The sequence below is a fragment of the Bactrocera latifrons genome, unplaced genomic scaffold (assembly GCF_001853355.1).
Source record: "Bactrocera latifrons isolate USDA-ARS-PBARC rearing strain unplaced genomic scaffold, ASM185335v1 scaffold_378, whole genome shotgun sequence".
In the NCBI taxonomy this organism is placed as follows: domain Eukaryota; kingdom Metazoa; phylum Arthropoda; class Insecta; order Diptera; family Tephritidae; genus Bactrocera; species Bactrocera latifrons.
Window position 1 is genome coordinate 199822 of NW_017537021.1, and position 11763 is coordinate 211584.

Genomic DNA, 11763 nt, shown 5'->3' on the forward strand with positions numbered 1-11763 from the left:
AAATTAGTGTGAGCCTCATAAATTACTCAATTTCTAAATAAAAATAATAATAAGTCGAAAATATAGTTGACGTTCTGAACAAAACACAGTTGAATGCCACCTCAATATACCAATATAATTCGTTGGTGTATTTTTTGTTTTCAAACATAATACTTTGTATGGATRGCAACCACACTTCAATTGCAGTTACTTGCACATTTTTGCCTCAGCTTAAGATCTCTACTCAAATTTCTGCCAGAAGCTTCAGCATTTTTGCTGATTCATTATTTTGACATAGAGTTGTGAGGAAAAAATATATCATTACAACGTTAACGCTAATAAACAGCAAAATCTGCAAGCAACACAACAATACCGATTGCTGCAAGTGGTGCAACAACAAAGGCAACTAATTGCAGTGGCAACGCCTCRACGCAAAATACAATTTAGTGGCAAGCAACCGCTGTCTGGTCATAGAATGCAGCAAAAGCCGCATGCGAAGGCAGAGTGTGGAGCAAAAGCAATAGCAGATGCTTGTATATACATACTATTTATATATCAGTGTGTGTATGTGTACATATATGTTTGTATAAAGAGTTTGCGCGGCACAACTATGCCACTAAAGTGTTTTGATGAAGACATTATTATCAGCGACAAGGGCATCATCACTGCAATTTGGTGCTTTCGAGTTGAACRTTATGGTGGTAGGGTAGTTGCGCGGTAAGCTTATGATTGTGTCTGGGTGTATGTGTGAAAATATGTATACATAAATTGATGTGAATCTACGCAGCAGTAGCTTAACAGTAGCAARGAATGCCAGCAGCCACCAAGACTGTATGGCGGTTGCCACATATTTATGTGCAACACTTAGATATGTAGGTACATATATGTACATGCAACATAAAGTAGATGCACACACATACATAAATAAATCGGCATATGAGTAACCACGCTTGCATTTCGCGCACAACGCTTTGTGTGGTGTTATGTTGTTGTAAATACATAGTTTGGCAGCACTGCGCTAAGTCAACGCCATTCAACRTAGCCACCGATTGTTATCCGCAAGCAAAATACATGCATACACATACATACGAACATATATAAGCTTCTACACATCGGCTTAGTGGTGAATGCGTGCGGCTACGTTTTGTTATTTGGCGTTGCTTACAAAATTATTAACTCGGCAYAAATGTTTGGTTGCCGTTACTGTGGCTATTGTTGTTGCTGTTGTTGTTGAGGCTTTCTGAAATTTGCACGCGCACTTTGAAATGTGCTTTGCTGGCAAATGTATGAGTTGCTCGAAGCATTTGCACATTAAATTCAGCTTACTCACACAGCGACAAACAGACATACACACAATGAAACACATACACACAAAACTCAACCATACACACACAAACAATTGCACAAAAAGTGTGGAGAAAAGCGTTTTGCTGCATTTCACGCGTTGGCTTTGCAAAATATTTGTGGTTTCGTTGGAAATTAGCGGTTTTTATGCCACGCTACGTGTAGTWATGCCACATTAGGGAAATGTGCAACAATAAAATGCTTCAAATGCTGAAAACTAATTATTTTATTTTCCTAAGCATGCACATATTTTTCGCACTTGGTTTGCTGTTTAGCCAAGCATTTCAAATTTTCCTAATTCCAATTGAATTTTATTTGTTTTTTCTACCCTGGATAGGGTATATTAAGTTTGTCACGAGGTTTGTAACACCCAGAAGAAAGCGTCGGAGACTCTATAAAGTATATATATAAATGATCAGTATGTTGAGCTGATTCGATTTAGCCATGTCCATCTGTCCGTCTGTCTGTAAATATACGAACTAGTCCCTCAGTTTTTAAGATATCGTTTTGAAATTTTGCAAACACCATTTTCTCTTCAAGAAGCCGGATTTGCCGATATCGGATCACTATAACATATAGCTGCCATATAAACTAAACCATCGAAATCGAGTTCTTGTATGGAAAACTCTCACATTTCACAACGTATCTTCACAAAAGTTGGCACAGGTTATTTTCTTAGACAACAATATAATCTCCGAAGAAATTGTTCAGATCGGTTAACTATAACATTTAGCTGCCATACAAACTGAACGATCGGAATCTAGTGCTGGTATGGATAACTTTTGCATTTAATAAGATATATTCGCGAAATTTGGTATAGATTATTTTCTAAGACAATAATTTAATCTCCGAAAAAATTGTTCAGATCGGTTAACTACAGCATATAGCTGCCATACAAACAAATGCTTGTATGAGAACTTCCTCATTTGACGATATATCTTCACGAAATCTGGTAAGAGTTATTTTTCATAAAAATAATGTAATATCGGAAGAAATTATTCAGATAGGTTAACTATAACATATAGCTGCCATATAAACTGAACAATCAAGTTCATGTATGGAAAACTTTCGCATTTGACGTGGTATCTTCACGAAATTTGACTTGGATTACTGCTTAAGGTAATAATATGATCTCCGAAAAAAATTTTCAGATCGGTTTACTATAGCATATAGCTTCCATACAAACTGAACACATAATTACTAACAGAAATGCACCTGTGAAGGGTATTTAGCTTCGGTGCAACTGAAGTTAAGGTTTTTTCATGTTTTACTTTAAACCTTCGTCCTCAGTTGAAAAGTGGGGTCATATAGTCGGTGTTTGCCCAACCGCCTTTACCCACCAAGCTATGCCCGAAGGTTCCATATGTAAATTCTCCTTTAGTCAGTAGTCGTCCCGCCAATTTTACTGCTCAGTTTTCAGCGAAGAGGTCTATAGGTGGCAGGTTTATTACCAGAGAAAAGTCACAAAAGTCTGAACAAKTTCTACGGAGATTGTTTCGTTGCCATGTTCAGTTCGGTGAAAATATTTCTTCTAAAGAAAAAGTTGTTCATATATGCACTTCACTCCCTTTGTTCAGTTGGTATACTATTGGGTTTCGAAATCGGCGCTTCCGACAAAAAAGCATTTCTTAGAAAGAACACGTCTGTTCCAAATTTTCAGATCAAAATCTGAGGCACTGGTTTGCATACATAWAGACRGACAAAAAGAGAGATTGATATTAATATGTCGACTCAGCTCGCTATGCTGATCATTAATATATATGTATATATATATTAGAAGGTCTCCGACATTTTCTTCCAATTTTGTTATAAACCTCTTATCAAATTCAATATACGTTGTCCATGGTATGAAAATATTATACTACTGAAGCTTGAATCTAAAGTGATTTTAATGAATAATGAACTTATATATGTAAGTAGCTGTTTTCATTCGCCAAATACTATACAGTAGCTCATCCAACAWTCTAAATCAGTTGTTTAAGCAATCTGACAGCTTTTGTGGTACATGCTTGCGCTAGCATGTCCTCGGGCACATGCGAAACTGTATTACGCTTCGGTTTTTAATGGGGAAAGACTTCAATAGCACAGGAAAATATTTTAGAGGTATCTTATTTTCGAAAGTCGTCTGTGACCTACTTTTTCTACTTTACAATATAGCACTCCAAGTCGTATTTAAAATACGTAGTAATAATTCAGACATCAAAACATACCATTCTACTCATGGCAACAGAGAAGTATGGAACAGGTAAAGTGCTATCATATCAACAAATTAGGACTTTAGGTCCTTCCAAGAGCCGGCTTTACCAAAAGTGTAAACTTCACATTATCTTATCATACTTAGCGGCACTAAAAGCGATAATACGAAGTTCAAGAACATCATAAACCTCTGCACTGACAAATTCCAAGAATCGTATTCTACTTTTAACAGTGCAAGCTCAAGAGCACCTGTCCAACTTTGGTGCAAACTGTTGGTTGGAGATGGAGCTGGAAACTMCAGAGCACCTGATTCTCGATTGCACAGCAATCTATAAACGGAGGTTTAAGTCCCATGGATTCATAAATCTGCATGAAATACAACCTCATTTCTGCAGTCAACCACCACATTTGGTAATTTTAACTTCTCTGTGACGTTTTTCTGTTCCTGCAACTAAAAGGACTACTCTGCGGAAATCAAATTGAGTCTTATGAGATTAGTAAACTTAGTTGGCTGTAGGGCGGACTACAAAAAATAGCTAGATAAAGATTTGGGTTAAAAAAAAAAAGTTAAATCTACTAAAATAGTACGAGTTCAATTTAGACTACTACCCACAGTCGATAGTAGATGGAGGCCACGATTATCCGCTTATTAAATTTGGGAATGCTATAAGATGGCTAATAATTTAAAATCTTAAACAWACTGCGGTATTAACCAAAAAGATATTTCTGCTATTATTTTCAATACCTAAAAATTTCAACGAAACCCATTCAGAGTCCATTCGGTTGCACTTATCATTTTAGTATTGAGTATTTGCATTTTTCCAATGAGCTCTCACCCAGAGTCATATTTCCAGATTAAAGTCAATAACGAATAACTATTTTAATGACTAGCTAACCACAAATGTGCTGTTAATGGCTAAAATAGCTAATAGTCTATAARTTTTAATTGATGGCCAATGTTAGGCACACACTCGGCCAAATGGCGAGGTAATAACCGCGAATGGCCTTTCAGATTTCGACTTCGACTTCGACTTGGCTTTTCTTACACAATTTTCCATAGAACTAACTTTTATACGTGTACACAATCAAAACAAAAATTCAATATGCGATAACAGACAATGCACGAACAGCAAGAAAAATCAATGTTTGATGTTGCTGATGGCAGGCAGCGAGCGGCAAGCAACTGGCCATACGTACTATGATGGCACATCATTGTGCGATCAATTGATAGGGGATAGTGCTTGGCCACCGGTCGATTGCCTATGCCGGCACCACACACACCTGCTGCCAAGCACATTCACTCGGCGTTGCTGCGAACGCCTGTCAATGGCATTGTAATGAGCGAAGTGGCAAGTTGCAAGTTGCTAATAATAAAGGAAAATAAAATAATGAAAAAAAGAACGTGCTATCGGTAATTGCACTTACAGCCAACGTTGTTATTGTTATTATGCGCAAGTGCGGAGTCATAGCYGTTTTTGCGCATGCGCATGCTACACACTTGCAACACTCGCAGCACTGCGTGACGCATCTAAAAAGTAAGCTGAGTGGCGAAAAGTGAAGACAAATAGAGTAGATTGGGAAAATTGAAAATAAAAATAGCAAAAACCGTAAATAGTGAAGAGCATGAGATTAGCAAGCATTGTGTGGCAACCAATGGTTAGTGCGCTGGTTTGTGCCACAGCTGCAATTTATGCCAAGCAAAGGAGGGCAACCTAATAATAATGAAACACAGGCAGTATGCAGGCAGCAGTCACTAACTGTCTGCCACGTTGACTGACTGATGGCCTGACTGTTTGACTGACGTGCTGAGTAAATGCTTGCCACATGTAAGCAGTGCGCAGTTGCAACATTGTACAAGTAAMTACGGAAGCACCGGCTTGTAGATTTAGTTTAGCCACAAAATGCATGCTACTGACCAGTGTTGCCACTACGGACATGCATATATAATTTGATATATGTGAAAAGCTAATTTTTTTTTCGTTCTATAAGATGTTTGCTAAAATTTTGCTGCTTCATACTTAGTATACACGTGCTCGCTATTTTACTTGATATACTTGAGCTTGGTTGGAGCTTTGTCTTCCAGCTAAGTAAATAACTGTGTTAGAAGGACTTATTTTACTGTTATTTGGAGGAAATAAATCTGCAGCTATAGGCATGAGGAGAATTGTTACATCTGAGTATTATTTAGTTCACTAAAAGCCAGGCTCTTTGTGCAACTCCATTGATTAGGCTTTGTACACTTCSTTACATAAAGTTTTTAATATTATTATATTTAAAAAATTGAAATTTATATTTAAAAAATTGCTTACAAAAGTAGGTAAATGAATGTCTGTTGACGCACTTAGGCCTTTAGAGGACCCTTTGTGAAGCGACTGGGACTAAAATCCACTCACTTTATTATATCCTCTCTCAAACACCGTGTGCTTCTGATGAAAATTCATCAATGCATAAATTAATTTATGAAATCTCTGAAACATTGTCAAGAAACTCTCGATCGATAGGTGTGATTATTTTCCCGTATAGAGACTTTCATTCACATACAAGATAGTCTCTTCTTCTTATATCTCCTGACAGCTTCTGCAATAGTCATTGTATAATTGTTCCAATTTATCGGCATGCCTGGCACTTAGGCAGTGACTTATTTTCACTCCCACCAGAGTTTTTATATATTACTTTGGCATTTGAATAGTCGGCATATTTCGCCCATATACCCTACGTGCCAAGTTTACCCGCTTGTTGAGCAACTTAATGATTGACTTGACCGACACTCAGCTTTATGTATAACATGTTTATCGATTAATATCCACAAGTAGCCAAGTATATATTTACTCTTTTTCGCAGTCTACTTGTAGGGTGCCTTGAACCTTTTGCATGTTTATCGTGAAATAAGTTCTTTGATCCACTATCTTCGTTGTAATYCTAAAAGACTTTAGTTAATTCAAATCCGTTTGGCTCCCTGTATATTTAAATCTATTTCTTATTGTGAGCACATTCGTTTTCAGAACAGGTAGGTTTGTTTTTAATTGCTGTGGTCTCCGCTTGGAAGACATTGCAGTGGTCTGGTAAAAGTTACATACCACTTGATTGTCTAGTTTGTAACCATCCGTATAAATACAAACTCTATTGGGAATCAAATTTTTATTTAATTCTATGGGTTTTCGATACAGCAAAATTATATCAGAGTCAGTGTGTTACTTTACGTATTTTTGTATTGATTATTTTGGTTTAAATTTTTTCTCCTTAGAATTTTTCATATACTGAATTTGAAAGTTCCTATCGATAATTTTAAAATTTTTCGAAATAATTCCACCAAAGAAAGCTATYGCGCTAAAGAAGATACATAACTCTGAAAGGTCAGCTTATATCTACCAAACAGTTTTTCTCCTCCCGGGCTGTAATTGAAATTATTTGAAATATCTAAACAATTAGGTATACAAATCGCGTTTTAAACAATCATTCTTCATCAAAAAAACCAATTTCAATTGATTTCATATCAGAAATTACTTTTTAGAAAAAGAGGTTACATTCGAATAGGTTGCTTTACAACTTATCACAGGTATTCATAGTATCTGTTACAATTTGAATAGGATTCTCATTTAGAGCTTCCTGCAAACGCTTGAGCAACCTACAGTGAATTGTGAAGGAATTCTGGGCTATAAATTACCATAACTCCAAGATAATTGCACCTCGCCTTTCTCCATATAGCGTTGGCATAAAGGGCCCGACAAAATATTGAACCGCACCTGATGTGAACTTGTTGAGCCAGAATGCCTACAATTGCGACGAGATTGACATTGGTAAGAGCACGTAGGTCAGAGTACATAATATGTATGTAAGGGTTCACTTTGCCTCTCGCARTCTCACAGTATCTTGCCTAGCTCACAGGTTATGAAAGGAACTCATTGGCTTTACAATTTCTGGCGTATACTCTGTAACCGGGCACCCAAATAAGTCTAATGAGATCATGCACTCCTTTATTAGTTCTCTGCTCACATTAAACGATTTCAAAGTCAATGCTTCAACTCCACTATTGGAGCCGACGCGAAACTCTTTGAAAGAGGCTGCACTTCTGTGCAATATATCTATTCTAACTCCACTACAAAAATCTGGTAGCTTGAAACTAGTGTCGATGGAGAGTTTCCTCTCTTAACTATGCCTAATTCGGGAAAAATCTCACTTTTCCTCTGAAGAAACTCTGGAGTAATGTGTTGCTCCCTACCGCTAAAATCTCTTATAGGTATGGGAAAATAATCCGCGATGCAGTGATCTAGATTGTCAGGAAAGCTGTTTAGAGAAGGGCTACTTAGTGGGCACCATCTGACCTAGTTCTTTAAGTTTCTTGAGTGAATCGTTCACCACCAGAATCTTCTTTAAAAAGAAGAAAAAATGCAATTTTGCCGGGTAGCCTTATTTACATACCAAAGTCCTCGTGCCCACCACAATCGTTTTGTAGCAAAGGAGAGTATAGATGATTTGCTTGAGTTAAGCTTCGAACTCAAACTTAAAAAGAACACCATTAATCGCGTCTGGCATCTAAGAAAGTTAGGATTTTAAGGATGACATTTTTTATTTRATAATGAAAAAAGTAAAACTTTTTACAAAATAAGATTTAGAACATAATAACTTTATTAAAATAAAACGGCGCAAGTGAAGCAAACGTTTGGTAAGAGCAAAAAAGAAAATGTGACAACAAATCGCGGTCAACAGAAAATTTCACACATAAATTTTAACCAAAACATAATTTATTTAGGTGCAACTTGCCGAAAGGGTTCAAAAAAATCAATGAATGGACCAGCGGTGTCAATAAACAGGAGCAGCAGAACAAAGGMGCATAAATATAACGAAATAATTATACCAAAAACAAAGCAGATCACTCAGCAACAACAATAACAGCGACCTAAAAAAGTACAAAATAAAAGCAAAAAGACACAAAGCCAAAATAAGAAGAGAAGAGTACCATATATCTGCTTGTTTTAAAATGAAGATAAAATAAAAAATAAAAAGAAAGAAGCTTTAAAAAACAATAACAACTAAAGCAAAGGCAGAAGCAGACTAAAAAAGTCTGGAAGCATAACAAAAACTGCAACAGTAATTGCTGATATACTTGCAACACAACCAAATTACTATAGCAACAAGCAACAACAGCAATAAAAATCAGCAATAACAACTTTTACAAGTACCTACACACGCATATACTATATATATACACTGAAGGCCCTACTAGCGCAGGCAGCAGCAACATGGAGAACATGTCATCATCAATTGAACCGGTGCCGGTGGTGCCGCGCACCGCCAATTTGCTGGCGTGCAAACAATGGTGGCGCGTCTGCTTCTTATATGGCGACCAGCAGAAGTACTACCGTCAAGTCTACAGCAAAGCGGCTGCGCAACGGCTGGCGCTCTCCACTGGCGGCACGCTAACAGCCACCGGCTTTCCACCAGACAACAACAGCGGCAACGACAACGATAATGACAACGAAAATGAGACGCACAGTGGCAAGGATAGCGGCTGCAGTGGTAGCATGCAGACCGCTGACTATGATACGGTGGCTGGTGATTTTATCGAAACGCAATTAGACGACGSAGATGCTAACGAAATACTAGCAACAACAGCAACATCAATTACAGCTACAACATTGGCAGATGCGATCAACAGCACCGATATGGTTAAAAACCATAATCAGGAGTTGAACAAACTGACAGCGAAGCGGAAGAAGAAGCAGAAGGCTAAAGAAGGTGACGAGCAAGCGCCACCAGTGCCACTCTTTCCTTCCAAATATCAGACCATGAATGTCACTGCGACCGAGACGCCGGCCACGAATGCGCTGTTCAACACAACGAGTCGCGGCAAAAAGTTGCTGCGCTCGCTGCGTGTGCACGTCGGCAAGGGTGGTGATAAGTCGGCAAAGGCGCGGCATAAAGCGGCGCTCAACTCGCCCGAGCAGCCTGAGAGTGAGGCTACCAAAGGTAATGCCAAAGTCACTGTGCTGGATGATCCGTTCCTTTTCGGCATTGACGCTGATCATTTGGGTGATTTGGTGCGCAGCAAGCAATATGCGCCCAATACCACCGAGCATATTTCCCAATATTATAATACCTATCTGGAACAAGAGCAGCTGGCGTTGGATGCGCAATTGGATTTCGGTCAACATTTGTCTAYAGCTTCTTCAACACCCGTGCAATACGGCTCCATGCCGCAGCCACCAGATGCAGAGCCAAAACCCGCGTTGCCACCTAAAAAGAAGAAGCAGAGTAATTACGAATCTCTCAACGGTTTAATGAGTGGTGGTCTCGTCGATGGTGGCTCTTCAGAGCTGCAGCTAAATGAGAGCGATTTACAGTTTTTAAATTTGAATATGCGCAATCGCAGTTTGCCGCGCAGCATGAARCCGTTCAAGGATGTGCCGACCGATATTAGTTTCACATTCACTGAGGCGGATGGTGATGCTTCGGCGCCACCACGTCCAGCGCCGCTTCAAAAGAGCGCCACCTGCGAGCGCGATATGAATTTRGGCGCGCTTCTGAAAAGAGAGCAGTGTGATGAGTAAGTTTTTGTGTTTAAGACATTTTTTTATTTCTTGTTTAAGAATTAGTAATAATATTCAAAACTTTTCAAGAAAACAGCAAAACTTATTTTAAAAAAAATGTACAAAACTAAAAGTTTAAAACAGAAGAACAGAATTATTGAATTCTTTCGGGTGTCCAAATATTCTCTGAAATAGGGCAATCACACGCAGTGCAGTTTATGCGTTATTTGGGTAGTGAAAGAATCTTTGGTTTAATTTCATAAATTTTAAATTGGAAATCACAACTTACGAAGCAGAAATTTATAATTTAGATATACAGGATCTAGAGGAATATATTAGGTTGTCAAAAAAGTCTTGCGGTATTTTCGCTAGTTGGCGCTGAGAGCGCGTAGTTCTAGTTTTATTTGTCGTTTCTTTCAAGTCAGTCGTGAGTTATAGCGTCGCAAACATGGAGCAAAATAAAGAGAAAATACGGCATATTTAACAGTACTACTACGATAAAGGCAAAAATGCATCTCAAGCCGCCAATAAAATTTGTGCAGTTTATGGACTCGATATAGTTTCCATTTCCACCGCACAACGATGGTTTCAACGTTTTCGTTCTGGTGTAGAGGTGGTCGAAGAAGCGCCACGCTCCGGAAGGCCTGTCGTCGAAAATTGCGATAAAATCGCTGAATCGGTCGAAAGAGACCGGCATAGTAGCAGCCGTAGCATCGGTCAAGAGCAGGGCATGAGTCATCAAAAAAAATTTTGTGAACAATTGAAAATTCAATAAAAATACCGCAAGACTTTTTTGACAACCTATTTTGACAACATTTCTTCCATTTTATTGCTAAGCAATGCTATTTTGTAAAAAGTAATTTTATTGAATGTAGTTACGAAATTCCGTTAATTTTTATTACCAGGCTTTTTTGCGATTACTCTAGTAGTCTCTTCTTACAACACACGTCCATTCTGCGTATTTTTTCAAATTTCATATGCTGGTCCCTTATGCGACCCATAGCTATATATAAGGTCTATCAAAAATAAATATATATTATGTTTACATTAAATTGAATTATTTATCTAGCACAGTTAGAATGATGATTTAGCTCAAATGCGCAACGTTTTGGTTGGCCTATTGGTATCTTCATGAAGCCATTTTCATCGAAATCCTTGTTTTATTATCAAAACCAGTGGCAGTATTTTTACAAGCTTCTCTTCTTCACCAGTAGCACAAACTATATCCGGTCTATAAGGTAGGCGCATAAGAACTTCTCAATAAAACTTCCGGCGTATGTGGGGAGTGTATGTGCCTTCTTCTGATGGAATACAATTTCACTCCCAATTACCGCTTCTAAACGATTTCTTCTCTCATATGGCTGTCAGCCATATGGGTTCTAATAAGACTTTGTAAAAGACCAGCACATAGTAGGTGATTTCCTAACGATTCTACAAATAAATAGCAAAACCTTCTTTTTCTACCAGTTCACCGGGTTTCGACTGCAACCACTCACAAGTAACCATCAGTTATAAAAATAGATCCTTTTTCTTGCGATTCGATCATATAATAATACCCAACGATTACCCTCCTCCCGGAAATAGCCGAGTCATAAAAGACAAGAGAGTTTTAAGCGTTGCGATCTTAAACTSYTMARCTRCWSARMYAAARAWWYMAAMAKYYMAAMWKMMRWAWTWAARWWWWARWWTWWAAKTTTWWAAWWKTWMYTKKTWARRR

General features: G+C 38.0%; 1 protein-coding gene across 1 annotated transcript in view; it reads left to right on the plus strand.

Moving 5' to 3' along the window:
- LOC108972086 (protein prickle-like) overlaps positions 1-10067 on the plus strand; it is a 45942-nt gene extending 35875 nt beyond the window's left edge. The window contains exon 2 of the mRNA XM_018938551.1: positions 8270-10067. Within this exon, the coding sequence (XP_018794096.1) occupies positions 8760-10067 (1308 nt within the window). The 5' untranslated portion in view covers positions 8270-8759. The remainder of the gene's footprint in view (positions 1-8269) is intronic.
- Positions 10068-11763: the final 1696 nt, after the last annotated feature.